Source organism: Passer montanus, unplaced genomic scaffold, assembly GCF_014805655.1.
Source record: "Passer montanus isolate IOZ18808 unplaced genomic scaffold, ASM1480565v1 scaffold21, whole genome shotgun sequence".
NCBI lineage: Eukaryota > Metazoa > Chordata > Aves > Passeriformes > Passeridae > Passer > Passer montanus.
The window spans coordinates 13078269-13105842 of record NW_024366703.1 but is presented as its reverse complement, the minus strand read 5'-3'; the positions used below and the strand labels follow the sequence as shown (position 1 = coordinate 13105842).

General features: G+C 42.2%; 1 protein-coding gene across 1 annotated transcript; it reads right to left on the bottom strand.

Moving 5' to 3' along the window:
- Positions 1–149: 149 nt before the first annotated feature.
- SLC18A2 (solute carrier family 18 member A2) lies at positions 150–27574 on the bottom strand. Its single transcript, XM_039709386.1, has 15 exons — positions 27378–27574; positions 25286–25637; positions 17885–17943; positions 15765–15848; positions 13379–13471; positions 12907–12996; positions 12757–12800; positions 12622–12682; positions 9190–9285; positions 6002–6080; positions 5691–5742; positions 5213–5276; positions 4052–4171; positions 3363–3496; positions 150–1701 (listed from the first exon to the last, which is right to left on the bottom strand). Exons 1-15 carry the CDS (start codon positions 27496–27498, stop codon positions 1591–1593), a joined length of 1560 nt encoding a protein of 519 aa, XP_039565320.1. The 5' UTR covers positions 27499–27574; the 3' UTR covers positions 150–1590.

Here is a 27574-nt window from a genome sequence, read left to right as displayed (position 1 = left end):
TATTACTTACGTGGTGTTGGTGAAGAATTCATCATATGACAGAATCTTGGTTTCTGAAGGAGCTCTGGGAAATGCTTTCCTGACAGCTTTTCCCACACTGGTAAAGCACACTGCATAAAGCAAATCATGGGGGGGATTGTTCTTTTTTAATAATTTTTTTCACTTTATTACAATAGATCATGAACTTCTGTCAGATAACTTTATTTTGATGTGTTCTGAATGCATAATTATTGACAGAGCAATACTTGAAGTTTGATCCACTATATTTTTTCATATTTTTTTGACCATAGTATATATGCTTTACAAAACTATATGTAAACATAGTATCTATGCTGTTGTACATAAAACATCTGCAATTACATGAGAGAAGGCACATAAAGATTTTCATTTTACAAATGAAATGATACACCATGGTTGAGAAGGACATTGGGATTGCTTTTCAAATGCTTTCCTTCCAAGTCTTTGTTTTTTTTCCTAAGTGCAGACAGGGACTGCCTAATACAATAATTCACCTGTATTGGGCTGTGTCCCCAAATGTTATGAGAGATTGGCAACAAACTGGCCCTTTCTTCCATTTTTTTAAGCAAAGAATGTATTTGAACTCATTTATAAAAATAACTGTACATTGAATTTTTAGATGTCTACTTAAATGCATGTGAAAGAGTTGTTTGAACTGCTCCAGTCAGCAGCTCACTTTCAGTACATGCTAAAACTAAATACTGTAATACTGCAGCTTTTCCTAACCACTCACTGAAGATGCAACTAAAATAAAGTTGAAATATGTTGAAAGATCCAAAAGATAGAAATATAAAAAGTATCCTCATGCTGTTACATTCCCTGCTAAGGGACAGGAACAGGGGATGTTCATACCCACTTGTTTACCTGGTGCTGTGTTTGGGGGCTTCACATTGCACAACTGCTTGATTAAAACTTTGTTAGATACCAATAATAGCAATACACTCATCTGTTTAACAACATGTTTTCCTCAGCATTGGTGGTTCAGGGAGAAGTCAGTATTTTAACAGAGAAATTGTGCCTCTTATTCATTTTGTATATATTATTAGGACCTGGAGTTGATGAAAAAAGTGATAGTGCTGTCCACACTCTGAAGTCCAGCTCCTCTCAATGCACTTACAAGGGTGTCACTTAAAAGGATGTAAATTGGATGGGTTTTCATTGAGGGTTGCTTTTTAAAATTTCCAATTAAATGAGAAAGACTCAAGTTTGACAGTAACCTATGACTTCAAATAAAATATGAAATACTGTCAGTGAGGTGACTTTAAAAACCAAATAGTTAAAATTCACATTTTATACAGATTTATACTACACATTTAATAAAAAATAGAGTGTAATATTCAATAAAATTAAATACACAAAGAGTAACACTATACAAATGGTCTATAAAAGCTTTTTCCCCCCATAAGGCGGTTTGCAGTCTGCTTTGTAGTCACGGCCAATAAATAATATACCTTTGGTTTTTCTGACCATTTCACTATTAAATGTACAGTACAACTAAAACCTATTCTGGATGAGATGTTTCACATGAACCACAGCATTTTGTACACCTAAATACGTTATATGGCTTTTCTGTTATTCATCACTTTCATATTCCTCCTCTTCTTCACCTATGGGGTAGGATTGGATGTTGTTCTGGGTGTACATTTTTGTTTTCACAGGGCAGTTGTGATCCATGAGTATTGCCTGGAAGAAAACAGAGTGTGAGTATTTCTGCTTAGCATCCAGCTGAGCCTGGGGCTGCATGCACCACTCAGGGATTCACCTCTCCTCCCTTGAGGCAGAACCCAGATTGATTGTAATTAGGGTGATCTTAGTGCTAAAGACAGCTCTGGAAAATTTCTATTTCCAGCGTTTCAGCCCAGGTATTATTGAAATACATCTACCTGCTCTGCAGATACAGTAATTTACCCCTCCCATAATTAATTTCCATCTATTAAAACCTGGATGAATGGTCAGGAGCAGTCGTACTGCTCCAAGCCAATTCTCTTTTACTGCTTTTGTCCCCTCTTTCCATGGAGATCCAGAACAGCAAAACTGAGGATGGTGCCAAGAGTGGGGGTCCCAACACTGTGCTTTGACACCCACGGCAAGCTGAAAGTGATAATCATGGTTAGGGCTTCCTGCTGAGTGTAGTTAAGCTTGGGGGTTAATAATTACGCAAAAATCACAATTTTGGGACCATCCTTTTGACTCTCCTCCAACCTGAAAGAACTAGTACATCATTTTACATCCATGAGCCTCTTGGGAACAGAAGCTGTTTTGCGTTTAAAGGTATATTAGAGGTGGCAGGTGCTGGAAGGTGTTGGAGCCATGGGGAAAGGTCCTGTCCCTTCAGAGTTGTGATGTTACAAATGAGACGGTCAGGGACCATGGAAGTATGGGATAAGTTTTATATTGCCAGGAAACAGCAGCTGATTTTTTTTTCCTTTCTGTTCCTCATCCTTATTTAATGTACAAAACCCAAAACAAACTAAACCAGTGCATTCAGCAAAGGTCATGACAAGGGATTAAGTGGGATTCTGCAGTCCAAATATGAGCCAACAGAAGGTCTCTGGCCTCACACACACCATTATTCCAGCAAGATTCAATTTTCCACCTTCTGCCAGTACAAAGCACCAGCATCAGGTGCTATCCTTACCTTGCAGAGACATGCCACTGCAGAATAAGACCATGACCATGCAAATTTAGTCTCTTTTCACCCAAATAAACAACCAGCAGCTACATTTTGGGCCCAGATCAGCCTAAAACAAGCCCTGTGGTACATATTGGACAAGAGAAGCCACTAGTTTGTAGGGATAGGTGAACTGTATGAAGGAAGGAGAAGGAGGAAAAAAGATGATTCAAAATATTCTAAATATACTGTGGTATATATTTTTATATTTTTTCCCAGAGGATTTTGGAAAAAAACCAGGCACACCAATTTGGTCAATTGGCCAATAGAGTTCTGGCTCCTCAAGGAAAGGAGAAATTAATTCTCTACTGACTCCACCACAGCATATGCTGATGCAGAGGAATGTCTGCAGGACCCTGTCTCATAAAAATCAAATTTGTGACTCTGTAACATCTAACTAATAAAGGGTCTGCCTTTACACATCTTGGACATAGAAGGGAGGGGGAGTTCATTCCAAAGTTAATGCCTGAAGGTGAAATCCACTGTGCTGGTCCTGTTTTGAGGAACTTCGAGGCAAAGATGCAAATGTAAGTTATCATTTGTTTGGTGAAGGTGAAATCCACTGTGCTGGTCCTGTTTTGAGGAACTTCGAGGCAAAGATGCAAATGTAAGTTATTTGTTTGATTGAAAAAACCCAAAATTAAAAAAAAAAAAGAAACCAAGTTGCACTTACCATTTTCTCCTCTTTGGCAGGTGGACTTCGAAGGAAAAAGCACAGGGGAGCAAAGATGATATCCACAATTCCTATAATTGTCATGAGCCATGGGAATCCAATGGCCTTGGCAATGGCACCACCAGCAGAGGGACCTTGTACAGATAAAAACCCTTTTCTGGAGATTGCTCAGCCACAAAATTTGCAGCAATCACTTTGAACAACAGTAATTCTGTATACAAACCCCCCATCTTACAGACGGATTTGAGGAATGTAAAGATATGTTCGTAATTATATCATAAAACTTTCCTGGCTCCATACCCACATTCCCTGGGGAGATTAGAGATGTTCCTGAGGGTATCTGTGTCAAGCTCTCAAGGAGGCAGGGGGTCAGGGGGGAGTGATTTCCCCCACAAACCCTTGGAGCACAGCTGTGGTGTTCATTTTAAATATCCCAAAGCCTCTTTCCTCAGCATATCCCATTTGTGTTCAGTGCCTTCAGACACCTTCAGGCCTCTTACAGCTCAGATTGCTGCAGGGGAGGGGAACAGATGCCAAACACAATTCCCCCGCTCTGATTTCTTGCAGAAAATAAGAACCTTTTCTCAAATCTCAAGTACCACTGGGTATTATAGAAGTACCACACTTGGCATTATAGAAGATCCCCTTTTCTTAGCTGTGCTTTCCAGGCAGGGAAAGGCTGGACTTACCTATGGCAAAGCCCATGCAAAAGGCAACGTCAGCTATTGCATACACACTGCCATAGACTGACACGTGGCGCAGATCCACCAGGTAGCCCATGATTGGCATCATGGAGGAGTCCACCATCCCTGCAAAACAGATTCCAGGAAAATGCTGCCTTTTCTTCCCCTTCTTTTAGCACCTTGGCGAGCTATGTGCTAAGAAGGGGTGCAAAAGCAGCTAAAAGGATGCTTGTTCATAACTGAGCAAGATTTGTGTGGAAATAGTCTGTGTTAGCTTTGCTTCTTATGTATGGTCTTTGCTTCTTATGTTCTTTGCTGTGTTTGTGGTCACGAGTGGACACAGGTGTACACATGGCACCTGCCAGAGGACAGCAGAGATGTGAGCTTAGGGTGTATCCACACTTCCCACCAAAGCTCCCACCTCACATTCCCTGCCAAGTAATTAGGGGAAAGTTATCTGGTGTGAACTTACCCAGACTGAAGGCCTAAAAGACACCATTAGCCCCCAGTAAATCAGAATTATTTTCAGTGTTTTTGTCATGTGTCTTGATACACACCCTCATTTCTGGCAAGAAACAGCACAGACAGCTCACAAAACTGCTGAGACACTTGGAATCTGAATTGGTGCCTCTAGGTTCTTTCCTCTCTGCACATCCCTCGTGTGGAGATGCCCCAGGACATTTGCTGAGCACCAAGCCCTGAAAAGCAAGGCAGGGTCCCCACTGCAGCCTGCCTGCACAGCCCAGTGTAAGGAAAGTCACACTTGAGGAGTACATGTGTGTGAGCCTGGGAATTCCTCCTTATGTACAAACAATTTAAGCTTTTTTTTTTCCCCATGGAAGTGTCCATATAAATCCTTGTCCTCTGCAGGAAAGGCTGTGGCCATGGAGCAGGGCACAGCTGCATTTCTAAAAACATTTACATTCATGGACAGGTTGAAAGGTCTGTTTAGGTTGGTGGAGCAGTTCTGGACAGGCTTGAGGGTCCAGCTGGTCTAAAGCAGCCTGGTTCAACCTCCCTAAGCATCATCCCTCAATCCTTCTTGCTCTGCCAGTTTGTACCACTGTTAGATCAGAATGGCAACAAAACTGATTTTCTGTGTAACTTCATACCAAATCATTTTTACAGAAACAATAGATGGTGAGAACTCATTGCAAATGTTCTTACCTATGGCAAATCCAACTCCAAAAGTTGGTGCTATGAGCCCATAAATGGTTTTGGCAAACGGTACCTACAGAGGAAATTTCAGGCAATTAATTACATCACGCTGCACGTGCTAATGAGGTTAGCTTCTTTTTCTGAGACAAATTCTCCAAGTAGTTATGGCCCACTTTGTACAGATCTGAGAGCTTGATCTTTGTTCTGAGCTGTCATTTCAGACAACTGTGCCATTAAACCACTGACACACTTACTATTATAAACTGCTGAGTGACAGCTCAACAGAGGAGCAAGCTCCTCTCAGAGTCATCATTTCTAAAAATAATTGAAGTACTGAAATTGGAAAGCACTCAAAACTCTGATCTGGAACCTATTAACCACGCATTGTTTAATAACATGTCATAAAACTCTCATGGGAAAAGCACGTATTTGAAGATGAGCACACAAACATTCACATGATTTAAAAGATGTGTGATTGTCTACTTACACATAAAATACTTATTCCCACGATTAGCATCCCGAGCAAAGCACAAAGCCACCTACCAAAGAAGAAACATCACTCAGAGATGGTGATAATGAGATATTAGAGCTGATCCTGAATGTTTCAAAGCCATGCCTGAAGTGCTGAGTTAAAAAAAGTTAAAAGCAAAAGTAGCAATGTGTTCCAAAAAAAAAAGCAATTTTGCTCCTGTAAAACAAGCTTTAATAATTTCCACTATCAATAAGCTGCCCAGGGAAACATTGGAAATGGTACATGAAGAGACTGGAAGGTGATTAGTATTTTTAAATTAAGCATACCTTCCAATTTTGTGTGCAAGTATCCCAAAAAGATTCGTCCCAATGAGATAAGAGATGCTAGCTGGAAGAAAAGCGACGCCTGAAAAATATGAATGAGATGTTTTATCAGCACGGATTTCAGTGAAGTGTTAGAAGAAACTAATAAATGCCAGACACTGCAATTTTGATCTGGACAGATCTAATAGAGCCCAAAGAATCAAATATCCGGTTTGTTGCAGCTTTCCTGTGAAATCTAAGGACATCATCTGTGAAATGCAGCAGCAGCGTGATGCCTTTGAAAAGAGTTTTTCAGCATTAGATACAAGAGCTGGCCTGGGAGAGGGGGCAGAACAACAAAGAGCAAAAAGTTTATATCTGACTGCAGTAAGCTTTGGGATGGGTCAAGGAGAGCAACTCTCTGCAGTTCAGGGCTTGTGGAGCATGTGCTGAGCACATGCAGCCAGCCCAGGGTGCTCAGGGTGGGGGAACCAACCCCCTGCAGCAGGGGACAGCAGGGGACAGCAGGGGACAGTGCCCTCTGAGCCTGGGAATGCCATGAAGTGACAGGCGAGTCTGTAGTGCTGTGACATGGCCCTTGGGCAAGCACAGAGTGAAGCATTTATCAATAATGTAAGGGTAAAAAAATCTTTTAAAACGCAGGGGACAGCAGGGGACAGTGCCCTCTGAGCCTGGGAATGCCATGAAGTGACAGGCGAGTCTGTAGTGCTGTGACATGGCCCTTGGGCAAGCACAGAGTGAACCATGTATCAATGATGTAAGGGTAAAAAACCTTTAAAAATTGTAGCCAAATGATTTAGCCAATGTATTTTTTTTTTAAATCACATATTGGTTTAAGTAAATGTAGCCAAATGATTTAGCCAATGTATTTTTAATTTTTTTTTTTAAATCACATACTGGTTTAAGTAAAATAATTTTTTTTAAACTGTAATAACTTGCAGATGAGGGCAATGTATTTTTTTTTTAAATCACATATTGGTTTAAGTAAAATAAATTTTTTTAAAAACTGTAATAGCTCGCAGATGAGGACACCTGAGTAAATTCTGTCTCATTTCCCACCTCCACTTGGAAAAGCACATTGTTGGCACCAGTAATGTTTTCTGTCCCTGAGATTGCCACAGCAGTGGCTGTGTCTAGAGCAGATGCTGTGGTCTGGTGACATCTCTGGTTTAAAATCCAGTTATTACAGTCTGTACTGGAGGACTCATGCTCTCCTTACACAGAAGTCCCAGGGCAGGGCCCAGCCACAGATTCAGAAAGCAGCTGTGGTGTCAGGGTACACAACCCAACCCCTGCCTTCACCTGTGTGTGCTCCTCATCTTTCACCAGGGCAACATAGGTTTTCTCATTTCCTGCCTATCCATCTTCCTTCCCATCTCTCTGATATATTCATAAGAAAAAAAAAATCAAGAGGTAATTTTTAGCACAGCAATATCCTGTGATTAAAAACCTTGTGGGTTACTGTGGTGGTGGTGCTGGGGAAAGATTTCATTTCAGCCTCTGTAACCACAGCTACTTCAGTACTGCTGGGAGCTATCTGGTTTTACCAAATGGTCACACAGAGCAGACCTTGACAGCTGTAAAAGAGAAATTACACTGCAAAGGCTTGTCAAATAACACTTGCACAGGTTGGTCTGTAAGCTGTGGTATACTGAGGCAGAACCATAATTTTCTAAATTGGCTTTATGCACAGTAATATTCATTGGTCAAATCAAGGTTCTTTACACCTTCTTCAGATCCTGCTTCATACAGCTGGCTTCCAATTGCATAAAACAATCATTTGCTTAAAACCCTGCTGTTAAATTTACAATTTCAGAGGCTTAAAAATTTTCATTAATGCTGTCAAATCAGACAAAGTGAAATGGAGTCAATTACTTGTATCATTAAGGGGTTAAATTAGTCTTAATTTAAAATGGATATTTTCCTTCGAGTAACCTCTGTTCAATGAAGAGATTTGTAAATGTAATTTCTATTGCACCGGTAATATGAAATTGGTGAGAGAGATAGATAGGCAATATTTATTTTTCCCTTTTGAGGTTCAAAATACCTAAGTTTGCATGTTCATTCTGTTGTATTACAGGCTAGAGGTTATTGCCAGGTTCAGCAGTACAATAAGAACTGCACGTGTGGCCATTCTAGATCTCAACTGCATTAATTAGAACAAAGGTTTGTGCTTTCTGTGGGGTGTAATGTGCACATTAACACAGAGCAGGGACAGCAGCTGAACATCATTTTCATGAAGGATTTTTCTTTCAAGCTTTACACTGATATTAAAAAATACCCTCATGACCACATCACTAAGTTAATCAGAGATAGCTGAAGGGTGGGCATCCCCCACTTAAAAAGATCCACATCAACCTCTCACACACAGTTTGTCACTCACTAGAATTTAATCCACTTTCTGGTGGCTTTTTCCTGCTCTTGCTCACCTCAAAGAGAAAGTAACTGCCCCACTTTGCCCTGGAGGGCAAATGGAGCACATTCCATGTTTGCCCATGGACCTGGTTTCCCAAGGCTGTGTCCCTGCTAAAACTCATAACGAGGTCCAAGGTGGGCTCCCCATTGCTTTCTGCTGAAAGGGATGATTAAATAACCACTAAAGGAAGCCAAAGATGTAAATGTCAAGGGAAAGTGCTCCTCATGTGCATGTTTTAAGCAGCAGTCCCTCTTTGCTGCACACGTCAGCAGCAGCAGGCTGGAAGGAGGCCGTGCTGCCATGAACCTGCCTTGCCCCCAGCACAGAGCACCTGCTGCAGCTCTCTGTGCTGCCTGCTCAGGGCAATTCAAACTAGACACCGAGCAGGGATTCCCTGCAGGGAGAAAACCAAATGGTTTTGCTCTGCAAGGCTGGCCCTGCAGCTGCCCTGGCCAGCACCCACTGCCAGAGCAAAGCTGGGATTCCCAATGGAGCTGATCACACCAGTCCTGAGGCTGCCTGCAAGTATTTTTCCTTGAAATGTGAGTGTAGCCCATTACAAGAGCCTCTATTGCAATAACATCACCCCTCTGTGTAATTTTTTTCTTACATACCAGTGTTTGTAGTCGTGCAGGTTTAACACTGACACTTTACAGATTGTAAAAAAAAATAAATTCAAAAACTACCCCCCTGAAGCAAATAATCTTTAACAGGAACAGAACTCAGACATTCAACAGACAAAATATCGAGATGCAAACAATGTACTGTACTTTACCAAGCTGCCATTTTTTTGAGCACATGGTCTCCATCATCCAGATGGGCAAAGCTGGTTCAAGCATAGCAATAGCCATGTTTGCAAAACAGATTGAGCCTTCAAGAAAGAAGGGGAGGGGGAAAAATAGTAGTAATCATTTCACTTGACTATAAACAAAACACCATGCAAAGAATGGATGGTTTTACCTAAAATAATGCACTCTTTACAGCCGTATTTGTCATGTGTCAGATGGTGATTAACATTAAATAGAACACGGTGTAAAATCACTGAAGGCTAACTTTTTATATGTTTCTATTCTCCTAGAAATTCTACAATAAAGGTTAAGCTATTTCATAATGTGAAAGTTTGCAGTGAGCTTGATGACATTTGGAAAGTTCATGAGGTCTGTTGTACAAATGATTAGCTAAAACTACAATCACTTGGTCTTTACCTGCTCTCCTGGGGCAATACCAGAGCCCTGTTGTGTAAGAGGCTCAGGCTCTGACCCTGTGCCTCTGTCATCTGAGAGCTCACGCCTGCCTCACATGACAGGATGTGGAGGTCTCGATCCTGAAAATGCCAAGATCCAAGCCCAGGGATGTCTGTTCCCCACAAATGGGGATTTTCTCTGGAGATGCTACAGGCAGCAGTGAGCCAGCCTGTGCGGCAAACGTGGGTTTGGCTTCCAGCTTGCACAGCCCCATGAATTTCAAATGCTTACAAATGTCTTTTGAATCCCTGGACCTTTAATTACTCAGGCACAAAGGATAACAAGTGGTGGAGGTGCTGATTCAGAGTGGGCTGCCAGCTCAGCTCTGCCCCACGGCCCTGGTGAGCCAGCCAGGCTCCAGAGGGTTTGTGCCACCTTCATCTCTCCTCAGGGATTATGAAACCCCACGGTATTTCTTTGGGTTCAAGATGCCTTTCATGCTTACTCAAAAGACCCTCAGGCACTCAAAGCTTAATGCAGGGCAACAGGACACGTCCCCTGTGCTAATCCCTTAAAAATGGCTTTTGGGAATCACTGCTGGAAGTGACAGCCTCAGACTTGTGTTCCCATCTTTCTTCCTTATATTTACAGTATCTGAACTTCAGGAAAATATTTTAGACTCTTGCAGTCATTTACTACACAAATTTTACCTTTATTTTTTTTAAAAAAGCTGTATTTTTCAGAGGTCAGAGAAACATTATTTCTCTTGGAGGGAGTTCCTCATCACAAGGTTCAAAACCAAATGAGCACTGATGTCACTCTTTGCTCAAAGCTGTCAGAATACATTAGACTGTGTATCCACAATCCCTAAAATGAACTTGCTGGCCTGCTGGCTCACTCCCTTCCCCAGGCAAGGAGCAACAGTTCAGCACTGCTTTGCCCTGAAGACAAAAGCCAACCTTTCCACTTGGGTGCAAGCTCCCAGAGTGGTTCTGTAAGGAGCCCCAGTTAAACACCTTGGGGCTCTCCCAGGCCAAAATCAGACAGGCTCAAACAGTTCCTTGATGCTGGAAAAAACATTTCAGGCTGCACAAAGTGCAGGACCAGAGTAAGCAGGACCAGAAGAAGCAGGACCATTCTGAGACAGCTTAAATAGCAAAGGATTTGCTATTTCATTTATTCTATTTAAGTTATTCTATTCTATGTAGTTTATTCTATTCTGGATAAAGCTCAAAGGAAGGAGAAACAGGTGTGTTTGCACATGGTTGTGGCACCTATTTCTCCTTAGCCAAGCAGCAGCAGAGCTCACCAAAGCACTCAGGGATATGGTGATAAAGGTGCTTCAGACCTGTATAATGTGCCCCACGAGAGCCTGAGCTGTACTCTGCAATGTCAGGGCAAAGTCCAAGAGCCTGCTACCAGAGCAAAGCTTCCCCAAAAGAAAATAAATTATTTTTTTCCTCAGTCATGCCTGGAGCTGACCTTACTTTACAGTGCCCTGTGTCAAGGGCACAAATCCTACATCTTTTCCTCCTCAAATGAGATGAAATGTCCTGTGCTGGCCAGAAGGTGTGAAATTGCAGCCTTCCAGCTGAATCCCATCTCCACAGCCAAGAACACCCCAGCTTTTGGCAGAGTGCCACAAACATCAGTGGCCTTTCCTGTGAAGGAGCAGGCACCAGGGAAAAGCTGTCCCACACCTTCCCAAGGACCTGTGTGCTCATGGTGATATCTGTCTCAGCTCTGGGTTTGGATCTGATCATTTCAACCAACTTGTCTGTCCATGCAGCAGCACTGATTTTCCTGTCATCCCTGTCAGAGAGGTTTGGCTTCAGGAACAGCACTGATTTCACTCTCTGAGCTGCCACCAGCAGGGACAAAACATGTCAGTGACATTTCTTCTGCCTAGTCACAGGGTGCTGATGGCACAGGCTGTGAAGCATCACCTCTGACACAAACCAGGGCATTTGGCATTCAGCTCTGGCAAACCAAATTTGGTCTGCAAGGGAAACAATGCAAGGAGAAGAGGCTGAGGTCAGAGAACATCAGCATCATCTGCACTGGGCAGCCTCTGTCCTGGGGGGCAGAGAGCCCAGGTGCTCCCCTTAATCCCACTGATAATCCATGGGGATTTCTCATATTTTATGTGCTTTAACTGCTGTAGAAGAAGTTACTGAATCAGCTAAATGACAAACCTGATCTCTTATCACAAGTACTGTCACTGCTACACTTTTCCCTCAAATACTTTTATTCAGCATTTTTTTTCCTGCTCAAGAATTTCTCAAGCAAAAGGGTTTGCATAACTTAAGTCACAGCTCAAACAAGTCATAGAGCTAAGGTTTTGATAATTCCCTGAGATCAGCAAGAAACAGAAAACTTCCAAAAATGCCTGGAAGAATTGCTCTGTTAGACAAGCCAGTTAGGATGAAGAAACAGAACTGTGAAAATAATTATCTGTTTCCAGGTGTTTTGTCAACATTAGAAAAGGCCAGGTTTAATTACAGACTTCAGAATAAACATTAAACTATGTGCAATGCAAAAAGGCAAACTTCTCTTGAGACAGAATGGCTCATTAGAAAAAAGACACATATAATACCAAACACCATCCACCATTCCACCATCCACCAGACCTTTTCTGCAATACAACACCTCACACTCAAGAGACCAAACTTCTTCCTCAAACAGAAACAAAGTTCAGTGTTATTCCCTGTGCCTGCCTGTGATGTGCTGGCAATTCCTCACTCTGAAAGCCTTGGTCCAAGCCACTTGCCTCACAGGAAGTTTCCTGGCACCTGCAAGTCATTTGTGGCCTCTCAGTTCAAAAGAAACATCTATTTCAAATGTCCTGCCTATTGTGCTTCTGCTGGTACATTCATCCTGTATTACCAACATGTTCTTAGATTTTTACATAAAGTAAACCAGCAAATGACAATGCTGTTAAAGCAGCTCAGCCCAAGGCATGCCAAGAGGCCAGAAATGACATCAATGTCTGGTTTAAAGAAGGAAAAAAAAGAGTCTGATACCTGCTGCAATAATGATATACGGGTCCTTCAAAAGGGTCAGTAAAGGTGTCCCCTTCTGACTCTGTGAAACAAAAGCTTGGGATTAGGAAAGGCAAAGTGACACCCATTCCTGCAGTGTTTTACCTTAATACTCACTTCTGCCTGTGTTCTGGAGGGCTGCAGAACAAGTAACTGAACAGCTGTGAAAAGAAATCCATGCTGTAACTCTCCTCCAGGAAGGGGATGGATGGCAGGAAGAGGAAAGGGACGTGCCTCAGGGTGACCCTGACTCAGGGATCTACTGACCTCCATCGAACAGAGCCAGGGCTGCCAGCACCAGGAAAGGAGAGCTCTTCCCCACAAACTCATACATGACACTCCCAAAAGGGGGGCCCACTGCCAAGGAAAGGAAAGGACACAGTTGTGAAAACTCTGAGCAAAAACCTTGACACCATTTGGGCATCCTGCTGCGGGCACACAGCAACCAAAAATCCAGTTTGAAAATCCCCTCAGAGATCATTGATCATGGCAATAACCATATTCTTCATCCCCCAAAAACAGTGTGCAATGTAAACAAAACCCAAACACTGCAGAGATCACTGCTTGACATGTGTATCCACACAGGGAATGTGTGCTGTGGAAAAAGCTGTTCTTTACATGCACCATGAATTCAGTCTGGAGACTGCACAATGTCACAACACCCAGGGAGACCCTTCTGCTGCCTTTGGGATGGCTGGGGGATGGTTTCTACTGCCAGCAGAGCCTGCAACTCACTGACCTAATACTCCCATAGCCAGGCCTCCAAGTGCAATTCCCATTGCGTTGCCTCTCTCTTCATCATCCGTATAAACAGTGGCGAGCAATCCCATCCCTGCAATTCAAAATAAATGAATAAATAGATAAAGAGACATAAGAAAACAGCACAGCACAGCACAAAATTAGGCATCTGTGTGCTACAGTTTATGGCCATCGTTTGCCACACCTACTAAACATTATACAGAAATGACCAAGTATTTGTGTGTGTATATATTTATATATGTATATATAGATATACATACACTCCCTCCCCATAGAACTTCCAAGCAAAAATGGTTTTGGCACCATCCATGGTCCCCAAGATCATGTTCTATTGTGCAGTGTTAGTCAGGTAATTTAGTGATGCCCTTATTTGTTAGATTGTTTATTCATCTCTTTGTCACAGAGCTTTTTGATGATGCTTTCCAATGCACAGAATTGAAGCTTTTGACAAGTATTCACCATCATTTATTTATACTCAGAGTCCACAGAGGTCTGGTGACCACTTAGTTCCAATTGTGGACAGATGCTCTGGGCATGAGGTATTATGCAGAGCTGATTGCTTTGTAAATGAGTATTTCAAGTTCAGCATCAAAAAATTAAAGGATCCTTTTGACCTTTATCTTCACATGCCTTATTTCTGCACTTGATTATGAGCCTCCATTTCACAAAAGGAAACATGAAGCCTAATTTGCTTGTCTTTTTGTGGAGCACTCAGACACTGCAGACGTAAATGCTGCAGAAGAGTCCTTATAGAAATTAATAATTCTGTTTTCAAATCAAGATTTACAGAGGACTCAGTAAATAAGTTCTTCAGCTACACAGAGAAGGAAAACAATACATTGCATGGTTGATCATTCAGTAAATACGATCCATCATCAAAAGAGCAGAGGTCCTGTGTGGATTACCATGCTTATTGAAAAGAGTGGATGACATCAAACTGTTTGCATGAACAGCTGGAGAGCTGCATTAGAATTCACAATGAATGTGGGATTTGGGGAAATATTCTGGAAAAAAGAAACAGGGGGGAATGCAAAGACAGTAACACAGAGTTCTACACATAGACAGGAATGATTGCACACACAAATGCAGGGGGTAAATGATTGCCAGTGATGGCACACACAACTTCTTTTGCTGTGAGATCAGGGTGAGACTCCCACTGCTGCTGGCCCTGCAAGGGGTCAGAGCTTCTCCCCAGAGCTGGGTCTGGTTCTGGGGCAGCACAGGGGCAAATCTGGAGCTGCCTGGAGACCATGCAGAGAATGGCAATGCTCAGAATAACATCTGTGAGGGACAGCTGCAGGACTCCCAGTTTAAACCAGAGAGAATAAAACTGAAGTGAGAGGTGATAACAGTCTTGCAATATGAAAGAGAGCCAAGAAGATAAAGAAAGGAAACTGATCTTTGTGTTCTCTGAAGGATGGGAAGCAGAAATAAGTTCACATGGCAGTAAAGAGCCTTTAGATGAAACATCAGGATAAAACCTTCCTGACCATAAAGGTACTTGAGCACTGAGCTGGATGCTGAGGGCAGTCCTGGAGGCTTCTGAGGTCATGCCTGTCAAATGTGCATGAGGAATGACAGATACTAAGCTGATCCTGCCTTCAGGAAGGGGTGGACTAGATGGTCCCTTGGCCTTTTCTGCTCTTTTGTGTTCATTGGCTGAGAAAAAAAAAGTCTTGTGTTCACCTAAGAGCCCATAGCTCAAGGTGCCCCCTTGCACAGGGATGAGATGCAGCTCAACAATAACTTTAATTCTGGCATGTTTTCCCTTGGGAAAGCTTGACTTGCAGCCCTAACTGATGTCAGTTCTGCCCATTGCAGGAAATTTTTCCAAGATTGGAATATACAGCATGAACAAAATGCATTTTCTCCAGCCTCAGCCTCAAGAATGCTCAAATAATTTGGGCTGAAAACTCATACTCCATTTTACCTATTCATTTAAAAATGAGACACTTTTTGGGAAATGTGGTACAGATATACTGAGCTCAAACTGGCAGCCTGCATGGCAGGCCCTTGAAAGCAACATTTTATTACAGAAATTTCCGTAACAGACAGAGCTGCTGTTCTAACTGTAATAAGTACCAACATAAGTTCCCAGTGACCTTTAAAATGGCTAAAAATGAATTTAAAATGTTGAAGACACAGGTGCAGAAATCCCAGGGAGAGTGCAGTTCATTTAGTGCTCTACCTTACTGCAACCCAAATACCAAGGAAGTCTTAAAAGACATTTGCTTTAGAGCTACTTTATATGAAAGAGACAAAAAAATATTCAATTGAATATTTTTGTATTAATTATTGAATGTGCTGACAAAATTCAATTAAAAAAAGACTGAAAGTGATCTTCATTTTCCTCTATCATCTCTTACCTGCCACGGAAGAACATGAGGAACCCACTCCTTGAAGGGACCTGGCAATAAATAGTAGTGCATAGCTTCCAGAGAAGGCAAACACTGCAGGAAAAAAAAAAAAAAAACAGAGGTAATTTTTAAAATTAGGTTAACTATAACTAGGTTAAAAAGTTAGATTTCTTGAAACTATCACAAAAACTTCCTACAATTTAGTCAAGTGTTTACAGTGACTTGTGCCACTTTCAATGCTAACTGCATTATTTTCTCTTATTGCATTTAGATGTGTCAGTGTTGAATTGCTCTCAGGTGTCTAAGCCTCCAGGTAACACAGAATGCAAGAGCCCAAGCAGTTTTAACTAATTACTCAGGATTTGATTACATCTGCTCTGCTTCAGCTGCACACAAGAGGAGTAATAAGAGTTTTCCTTCCAGCCTCACCTCTCCACGCTGCTTCATTTAAAGCTGCCCAGTCTGGAGCTCCAGGCACTCAGGGAAGGCAGGCTGTAACACACCCTCACCAATGCTTCCTCCAATAACAGGTGGGTGGAGAGAGGTTTTCCCCTGGTGCTGCCAGATGTGTGGAGCACAGCTGGCTGCAGGTGCAGGGAAGTCAGATCCCTCCATTCCAAACCTTCAGCAAGTTCCCTCTCCTGCCACTAGCAGAGAAACTGCACCAGAGGATGGCCACTCTTTCTTTCCCCAAGAGATTTATCCCCAGGTTTCACTCCCAGCCACTCCCTGCCCTTTGGGACAGAGAACCTGGATGCTGCACTCAGCCTGGCTAAATCCCCACCCACAGCCCTGGAAAACAGGAGTTTCTCAGAAATCCAAACAATCTCTGCTGGTTGAGCCCATGCCATTGTCAGTCTCATTGAATCTACAGTGAGTTTATAAAGCCTTTTTTTCAGCTCCCATCTGTGGGCCACCTAAGGAGTTTTGGGTAGGTTCTAGCTGCAGGAAGGTGTTATGCACCAGCTGAACATGGGACCCACGTGCACTCCTCCCACCTGGCCCGTGGTTGTGCCTCTTGGAGCTTTTCACGTCATTTTACAAAAATCCCTACCGTGTGGACACACGAAAATAAAGGAAAAAAGGATTTCAGCAGACCAGCAGTTCTCTCCTCTGCCATGAATTAGGCTCCCTACTCTTATCTACATCCCAACCAGAATTTATCTAGCATGTTCCTAAAACACAGAGTTGTCAGGGGCTCTAAGACCAGGTCATCTCCTCTAGCTTCAGCCCCCTTGATGATACAGTTTTAAGATCATAGAATCACGGAATGTTTTGGGTTAGAAGAGACCTTAAAGATCACCTGGCTCAATCCCTTGCCACGGCCAAGGACACTTTTCTCTAGACCAGGCTGCTCCAAGCCCTGTCCAACCTGGCCTTGAGCACTTCCAGGGATGTCCCAACAACATCTCCTCTGGGAAACCTCTCATTTTTCTTTCTTTCATGTACAGGGACCTGGAAAACTGTTTGTCCCCTCCCTTTTTTATCACAGGCTCTAATACATCTTACATCCGCCTTCTGAGGCAAAAAGGGTTCTTTCACTGATCCTCACAGGCTTCTAACAAACCTTGATGTTCTCTGTACTCTTTCTGTCTGGGCCACATCTTTAAATGTCAGGCCAAAGCCAAACATAAAACAGCAGCTGAAGCCTTATCAATGCCATTAGACCAGGCAAATTATCTCAGCTGACTTGCAGGCTGTGCTCCTGTTTGCACATCCCACAGCAATGTTTGGCAACACTCTGATCCTGTTGACTCATACCCTACTTGTGAGCCACTGCAGCCTCACAATCTTCCTGATAAACCCCATGGTATCTGCTTGTCCAGGGCCCTGCAGGACAGCTCTGCCATGGCTGTTTAAAACTGTCTGAGCACTGCTCCAGATCAGAAAAACCTGCAAGGTTCAGCTAAGGAAGAGACCTGCTGAGGAGGGATGAAGGGTTGTGACTCCTCAGAGCACGTTCCCAGGAGAGCACTTGCTCAATCTCATCAACGTGGAGCTGACTCCCTTAAACTCTCCTTGGGAATTAGTCCTCAGACATCAACAAGAACAATTCCTAGTGACAATTATTATGGACCATTTATTTAAAAGTTGTGCCTGGGCCAGACCAAGTAAGATGTGACACTTACTGATTGTTGAAACAAACATGATGCAGAAGCCAGCAAACAGTGGGATCTGGTAGCCTATTCTGGAAAACAAAATGAATATTCACATTTCTGAGGTTTTGAGTTAGTCTTACACGAGTTCACACACCACGCAAACCCAACCTGTAGTTTCTTGGCAGGCTTTGAACTATTTATTGTGGACCACATGGCCATAATTGTTCACATCACAAATTTCCTTTCATCTGACATAGCAGACTTTTTATCTGAAATCCCTGGAAAAAAGATCCTTCTTGTGATTGCCCTGTTCTCATTCTGCCTTAATTGTTCCCAATAAAACCCCTCTGGGACTCCACAAGGTTGCCAAAGATATGCCAAGGGAAGATTTCCCTGAATGTGCTGAATTTTGAAACACCCCAGTCGAGTTTTAGTGCTCATCTGTTTCCATCCTCATGAGACAATGATTATAATGAGACATAGTCAAGCCAATGGCATTTTTGCTGGAAAAATTTGTCATCAGCTTTTCTGGGAGTTTTGCCTCAGGAGCACTGGAAGAGTCCCAAAGAGCCTGAGAATAATACTTTTGCTTTCCATGGGTTTAGGAGTAGAAGTGGAGCTGATCAAAGCTTCCTTCATCAGGACTCTAAACAGCCTGTAGAAATGCCTGGTTGCTCCAAGTATTTTTAAGTTTCCAGGAAATAAAGAACTTCCTGGCTGGGAAGCACTTACATTTTTAGAGCAGATAAAAGTGAAAATTCAACCACAAAAAAAAAATAATAAAAATCACAACATATTATTTTTCACACCAATAAAAATCTACCCTAGAGTCAAAACCTAGGTAGCTCTGAAGACAGTGTGCACATTCTATCCAGCACACTTTGTTCACAGCTTCATTTTTTGTAGGATTGTGCATCTCAAATGTATTTGCCAGGGCATTGTTTAATGGCCAAATTCTTCAACAATGGATCCTGCTTTTCAGAGGAGTACTTTCAAAGGATTTCAGTTTCCAATGACTTGACAGTGTTGACATTTAAATGGGCAGCATTGGCTAAAACAGGTCAATCAAATAATTGAAGGGTTAATAATGGCCTTTTTAATAACAGTAGTCGTGACACAGACAAGCCAAAATAAATATTCTGAGCTTTGTTTTTGTATTAATTTTTTTATACAGTCAAGGGCCTTTGATAATGACAAACTCCTTAGAGTCCACAGCTTATCTTCATTGTTTGTCCCATTCTTGTGAATGAAATAAATTGAACTTTCAAGTGGTATTTTGCCTCAAATCACCACTGCACTAAAATATGATAAAATCATAGTGCACAGATTCTCCCAGCTGCAATCTGTAATTGGTGTTGTAAATATCCAGCAGAGAGTGGTCACTCATGAGCTACTCACCTGAGCTGGTGTCTCCAAAGCAAATTAAATCCCTACCACAAACTTCCCCTGTGGCCTTAGGATAATAATTTTAATCTCCCAGCACCTTCATACTTGATATATAAAAGAGCAATACTTTTTTTGTCTGCTTTATTTAAAGTGAATGATGTTTTCTAAGCCAGCCTTTCCCTTGCTGTGTGTGTAATAGGTATTACACGATGGGATGCTGGTCTCCACTGGTGTTTCTGTGTACATGAGGAAATAAAAAATTACCTCTTGACAAATTCTTATCTGCCTCAGAGCTGAATTTAGCACTTCCCAGGTAGAACAGGCCACAGAGAGTTTGATCACAATTGCTTTGATTTTGAGTTTTTCAATTAAAGAATGCACTGATAGGAGAACAGCCAAAAAACAAAAATTTCTGCATGTATCCTGGTATGGATACTGCATTATCAGATTGTTCTGGGGTGTGAAAGCAGGTGGTGAATGTCCTCATGCCTTTGCAACGCAAAGTAAAGTAGGGCTGGGTCTGTCAAGGCCATCCCAGACATATCTAGGATGGGCACTGTGAGAAATAATTCTGATTTCAGCACAGGAATCAAGCAATTCATAGACTTGACACAGGGCCTGTGAAATAGCAATTTGCTTCTGCTACAAGTACATTGAAATTATATTCAGTTACTTGCATGAAGAGAAATGCCATCCAAATTGGCTCCCACATTCACATTTCCATCATTATGTTAGAGACATGAGCTGTGAGATCTTCCACAAACATTCACAAATTAAACACAGAGCACTGCTATCATACTAAAAAGGAGATTTCAGCTCTTCCAATGGGCTTCCTACACCTGGGAACTTTCTGGTAGTTGAAGGCAGGAAGAAAACGAACATTTTGGAAGTCATTTCTAATGCTCAGTGTAATACTGTTCAAGCATTGTTCTTAATTTTGGCAGTTGCAGATGTTATTCTTCCTTTTCCTTGGACAAACAGGGCCACAGCAAGGTGGAAAGTGACACATAGCAGAGGGTGGGAGCTAAACAAGTCCTTATAATACTCTGGAAGGATAATACTGCCCAGAGCATCCCCCAAAACGTGGAGATGCACAGTTTTGGAGTGGTGCCCCTGCATGGAATTGCTGAACCCCTAGAAGCCATGCTTGGGCTTTCTCAGGGGACAGTCCTGCCCACACCTAGCTGACATTTCCTTAGAGATGCAGGTTGTCCTTTCCTGGGCAATCTCAACACGCCCTGCCTCTCAGCAAACCCTGCTCCTCCTGAAACAGCAGCACTGATGAGTGGGCAGTTGTGCTGCCACAAATGTCTAACCTGCAGCTGCATTCCCTGGTCTGTTCTACAGGTGCTGGACAGCACAAACTGGGAGGTTTTGCTGAGCAAGTGCACTGTGTAACACAAATAATCATAAAAAGGAGAGGCACCACCTGCAACAGCCAATTCAGTGATTCTGCCCCTTGGTCCTGGGCTATTCATGTTCTTGCCAGGTGAAAAGTGAATGTGCAGTTTTCCCTCAGCCATTACACAGCACCCTCCATCACAATTATCTCTGCATTTTGTTCCTCTGCATGTATGCAGCACCAAAGAATATTACAGCCTGTCTTCTCTCTTATCTTTTCTTGTTACTATGGCTAAACATATAATTTCCTTGGGTACTCCTTTCAAAACCCTCCAAGCAATTCTGAAGCAGAGTCCAGCACGTCTCACCAAGGCTGCCTGCAGCCAAAAGTGCTTATTAAAAAGTGCTTACAAGTATTTCTGATCTCTGGAAAAATCTGAGTCACTAGTTGAAGGAGGGAAAGGAAAGGCTGCCACTGATGGAGAATGCCCAGATGAACTCCATTTCAGTCACTGTGGCTCCAGATTGCAGGGCTCTCAGGAAATTATTTATACCCATTAACAAGATTACTCTAGACTAAGACAACAGATTGTTGGTCCTGTGCAACAGCACAATGAAGGTTACATTGACCAGGTGAGCAGCTGTGGATTATTAGAGCCTAATTACCAATTACAGTGCTGCAAATCCACTGATTCCAACCTTGCTGTTACACAGCTCCATGTGAGCACCCCTTGCTAGCTCTGTCCTGGCTGCAACTCTGGCTCTCTTCTTCACTGCCAGGCGGACACTGGGGAGGATTCATGGCAAGAATACCTTCCTTGAGGTTCTGAGCCAATGAACCATTGAGTGGAGTTCAAATAGAACATGTAGGGTCAGCAGGGACGGAATGTGTGGTCCCTGTGCTCCCACCCCCATGCTGGAGCACAGGGAAGGCAGAGGGACAGAGTGACCTGAACAGACAGAACAGGGCACTTCAACCTCTGCCAACACCTGAAAGGAAAGCTCACATAGGAACTGAACTGTAATTATGTAGTTATAAATGTTATTTATTCCTCTGCTTCCTTCTTTGTGTTTGGCGTGAACACATTGTGGTCCTAGCTACTCTTTCTGTCTCATGTAAAAAGAGTTCAAAGCTGTAGCCAGGATGGTTTCAAAGAGATGCTGCTGATGAAAATAGCTAATAATTTTTAATGTGTTTTGAGGGTGATATGAATAAAAACAAGGTTAAAACTACAAATTTTTTGAGATTCATGAAAAAAGAAGGGGACACATGCCAGAGGCATTGACTGGCTCTGGTGGTTGAGGGGCTGGCACAGCTGGGCTCACAGCCTGGTGCACAGAGCTTGGGGAGAGTTACAAAAGCAGTGGAGTCAACCAGGGAACCACAGAATGGTTTGGGCTGGAAGGGAACTTAGACCCCATCTCCTTCCAACCCCCTGCCATAGGCAGGGACAACTTCCACTGGACCAGGGTGCTCAGAGCCCCATCCAACCTGGCCTTGGGCACTTCCAGGGATCCAGGGGCAGGCACAGCTTCTCTGGGCAGCTGTGCCAGTGCAGTTGGATAAAGCATTGTCAGGTGCTGTACTTATGGACAGTTTCTTACAAATTTCACCAGCAGGAAAAACATAATGTGCTTCTGACCCACAAAATCTTATCAGCTCTGCCCTGAAACCGTGCCAGGGTGGGAAGTGTGTTGTTGACTTCCTATGGCAAAGCCATCACCGGTGTTTGCTCTGCCAGGACTTTGTTAGGGCAGAGGGAATTTGTATTGTTTCAGGAACTGCAGACCTGTTCTCTGAGCCAGGTGTGTCTGGTGTTCCATGAAAAGAGCTGGGCTTTAAATAAGAAATATTATTTGCAGAGCACACTCCTTGAATGAAACCAATTCTGAAATTTGTTTTTGAAAAATCTACATTCTCAGTAATTATAAAAGAAATAAAAACAAACTCCAAAACCTTCAGAAAAGCTAAAAAATAGTGATTTTTTGCACAGACTCATGAGTAGAAGAACATCCTGTTGCTGGCTGCACTCATTCTCAGTAATTATAAAAGAAATAAAAACAAACTCCAAAACCTTCAGAAAAGCTAAAAAATAGTGATTATTTGCACAGACTCATATGAGTAGAACATCCTGTTGCTGGCTGCACAAACTCAAAGCCAGTGCCTGGTGAAAACCAGCACTTGACTAAAACTCTAAACCCCTCTTGAACAGCTATATTTGATCGAAAAATAAAAATCACTGTACACAGTGTGCTACTTATTTGAAAAAGAAACTTACTGGGCATCCTAACCAACTGTGCACACAGATCTTGAAACAAGAAATCATTTCTGCTTAAGCTTTGATATTTTGCTGGAATTCTGTAGAAGTAATAAAGGCACAAAGCTTAACAATAACTAAACAGCTTATCAGTGGTAAGGAAGAGTCTTTCTGTTGATAACCCAGATATTTTCTGTTCGATTTATACAATCACACATTTTAGCTGATCATATACATTGTTATTAGAAATTGTCAGCTTAAGAGGGGGAGGGTATCCAGTAACTTCTACAGTTAACTGATAAATGTGTTAACTCATATTTCCCACTAAACATTTCTCAGAAGAAAGGCAGATACCAGTACCAAGATACAAATAAAGAATGAAAGAAAACCAGTGAACCCCAAATTTAATTTAGGGCCATTTTGCCATTAAGGCACTCACTTCAGCTGTGTGAGGGAAGAGTTTGTCCTGTGCAATGATGGGATGAAGTGCTCCTTGTTTTTCCTTCTCACACTCATGTGAGCAAACCTGCCCCTGTGCCTGCAGTCACACACCCTGCCCCAGGCAGAAACCTGGGGGATGTTTCCAGGAGGAAACCTCAGCTCCCAGCACTAAAGGCCACTCTGGTGTGGTGCTAACCCTGCCCCTAACAGGAAAGGGAGATGCTGCAGGAACACCTCCTGCCCCACTGCCAAAGCAGGGATGCATCACACGCGTCCCTGGCTCCAGGGGACAGGTGTGACCACACACCTTTCTCCTCTTTTGGCAGGCTCTGGAAATGGTGGTCCTAACACCAAAAAAAAAGCAAATATCCATAGGGCAACCATTTAGGCAGTTAGGAAAACGTAGAAGCACATCCAAAGAACAATTATAAAAACATTATTTGATGTTGTGTAACTTTACCTGCAGAGGAGCTGTGGCATCCTCACTAAACAATACAGGTAAGAAAAATCCTTCTCCACTTGCAGCAATATTTGTGCAAAAGTAATTTTGTGGTGGTGTACGTATATCAGTGGAGGTGATATGCATTGGTGATAAGGGGAAATAAGAGAGAAATGAAACTGTCTCTCTCATTTAAAGCTTTTGTGCTTAGATCAGTTCCACAGATCAAGCACAGGTTTTGAATACATAACAGTCCAAATGCTGCTTAGCTCTCAGCTGGATACTTTTTATGAGATTGAAAGGAAGCACTCAGACTACATATATATATATGTATATATAGTAAATATATTAGGTTTTACTATATATATATATACACTATAAATAAATATATATAGTGTATATACATACATTATATATATATTCACAGTGTGTATATATGTGTATATAAAACCTAAACAAGGTAGTTTTGGCTTCAAAACCTGAAGCTGGACATTGACTGCTCAAATAAAACTGTTCTACAAGTACAAATTTCTGCTGCATGTTATTTTCTGAAAAGAATAATTCTCTATGAAAATAGCTTATATAAGAAATATGCAGATCAGTGACCTGACTAAATACAGTTTGGAGTTTATTTTCTGCAGAGATTGATCTCATAGTCTGTTTGGGAGGACTGAAGATGCTCCTGTGGGGAGCAGTTACACAAAATGCTAACAGTGAAATCAAATTTATTATTAACATCAAATATTTAAATTATATTATATATACTTTTTAATCTTCATGTAAATATCATCAGTACTTGGATTTGGAGAGGGGCTTTAAATCATTGATATTGGTGTTTATAAGCTTGATCCTGGCTCAAATAAATTTTCTGTTAGGTCCCATTTAAATATATTTGGTTCATATATTTGCAAGAATTTAGAGGGAGCAATTAGAAGGCTGGGCAGAGTCATGTACTGATGGGAATGTGGGACCCACTGAACCCGGTGGTGAACATGGCATCAGCAAAGTTGGACATTTGTTCACTTTTCACTGAAGTCCACACAAATTTCCCACTGATTCTCCCCTCAGGCAACTCCCAACCACCACACACCAAGAGCTGCTCATCTCAGTGAGAGCAGGGAAGGGATCTGAGCCCTGCCTACAGTTTCATCTTTGAAATACAATCTTTGAATACTCCCTGCCTACAATATCATCTTTGCCTAACGTGGGTGTCCCAGGATTATTGACAATTCACAATCTTTGTGAACACCACATTGCAGTGTCTTCTGGCCTCCTATAACTACATGGGAGATATTTCAATGCCATCTCTGCAAAGGTTTCTATAAAAACCCAAGGTCTCAGGAGCTGGAGGAAAAGTGTGTGATACTAATGGCTGATGTGCAGCCGCTTTGGAAAGGGTGAAAGCATTTAGAACTGTTCACCAAACTTATTTCACCAAAACATTCCTCCAGAACAAGCAAGAAGGCAGCAACCCAAAAGAGAATTAAGAACAATCTGTTTGAAAGACGAATCCGGGCTGAAGCACCAGTGTGAGACCCTCACGATGGTGCAGCAGCAATGCCATACCTGTTTGTCAGAGGCCCTATGAAGGGGTTGGTCATCAGCTGCACCGTTGCTTTTGAAGCAAACAAGAGACCGACGCGGACGTTCTCATTCAGCAGCTCCTTGTCATCCTTGGGGCAGTCAGAGGGGGAAGGAGTCACTCTGACAACCATTTGCTCTGTCTGGGTCTGATGCAGCTCTCCGGGCTCTGTCTTGTCAGATCCGTTTCCAGTGACCATCGTGGAATTGTCGTAGTAGGAGAAGATGCTCTGGAAATTGTCCATGGTTGCTGAGGGTGGGTTAGGTTTAGCAGTCTGGATTTCTGTGGCATTTTTCTCGTGTTCGATGCTGTAAAGGTAACTGGGAATTATTGGCACTGGAAAAACAAATAGAATACATTGGCATCTTACTGTCGGGTTGTTTGTAAATGGAACCACCAAGCTGCTTGCTGTGCCATTGATCAGGAAATACAAGGCTTTCCTACAAAGCACGTTCAGAAACACAGAACTCAAAGAGAAATTTGCTCATGGGAAAAAACACACCTGTAACTCAGAAGTGCAGTTTAAAACAAAAAGTTCATTTACACTGTTTTTTATTTTTTACCAATTTTCATAAGATTCCCATAAGGTTTTCTATACATACATACATACATCATTAAGCAAAATATTAGAAGTATCAAAACCCATGTCTGAAGCCTCTTTGTTGCATGTGGCTGCAAAAGTATGAATAATGAGAAAAGGATTGGAATTATTATTAAACCAAAATATAAAAATACAATATAAAACATTTCTAAAATAAACCACCAAAATATTGATAGGTACCAGCCATAAGAAGGAAAAAAAGTAACAAACCTATATCAAGGAATCAGAACTAATACGTCAATATTTGCATGTCTCATTATTTTAAAATTTACATTGAAAATATCATCAAAAAGGAGCCATGTTTACATGTTTTAGGATCTTGGCTGCAATTTGCTTGCATTAATATGTATCTCAGACATTAGGATTTCAGAGTTTGTAAAAACAGATGTCAGGTTCATTCATTTTAATACAAGTGATAGAATCACCACTTCCCATCTTGCATTTCATCCTGAAAAAGCCCAGCCTCTCAAGTCTGCAAACTATAATAATTTCTAGGGCCTCTAGCATACATACTACTAAACAAACAATTAAATATTAGTAATTTATATTAATTAAAGTATATTAATGAAAAAAAATCCAAAATCAACTTGCTAAAAATAGATATTTTTTTAACCTAAGGTCTACCTTGTGGCATCAACTTTTAAGCTGAAACCCCTTCAAGAAATTCAGAGTCAGATTCAGAAGCTGAGTCTGAAGCATCACCTGGGAGCTGAGCTCTGCACAGACAGAGTCACTTCCAGGAGAACTGTGGGCATTCATGTGGTTTGTGTGCACATCCATGAGCCACTGGTTTCTCTGGACCACCTTCTTTCAATTCATATAAACATCTGAATATGAGGAGTTCTAAGTCTACCAGTGAAAAAATATTCAATTGTTTTATTTGAGTAGATTTCTGAACCTTGACACTGTGCCACTGAAGCCATTAAAAGTTGTATCTTAGACTTTGATCAAAACTTTTGTTATTTTATTAAACCAACTCATGGAAGTGCTTTTCTTAAAAGTGACTTAGATAATTTTTTTATTAACCTATCATTTTAAGACCAATGTGGGGGAAACTGGAGCTATCACAAGGAAACAGGCATCTCCAGTGTTATCTAGCCTGTTGTTTCAGTTGCATGACCACAGGAGAAAAAAAGATGATGAGCTAAAAATACTGTTATCTGTCACTCTACGAAGTATTAGTGGCGTTTAGCAGGAAAATGGAAAAAAAAATAAAAAAAGAGAAAGAGAAAAAAAGGAGTTATTAAGACCTTTTTATACCGTTACTTATCTTGCAATTAACATGGAAATAAAGCAAGACTTTGATGTCCACTGCTGCGCGTTTGCAATGCCTGGAATATAATTCACGGTTAAAACCAAAATTAATCAGTGTTTGGTAATATCGGGTTTGAGAGCATCACTCAGGCATTCCGCGAGCACATCTGCCGCCGGCAGGAGCCGGGGGAGGGAAAGCACCCCGAGCCCTCTTCACCTACCGACCACGGTGAGCAGCATGTTGTCCAGCAGCAGCGCGATGAAGACGATGAGCAGGATGAGTTTGCGGGACTGGCGGCTCTCCCGCAGCCAGCGGAGCAGCCCGAGCTCGCCCCAAGCCATGCTCCGGCCCGGCTGCGGACACACGGAGGCCGGCGGGGCCCGGGGACCGGCGGGGACACGGCGGGGACCCGGGCGG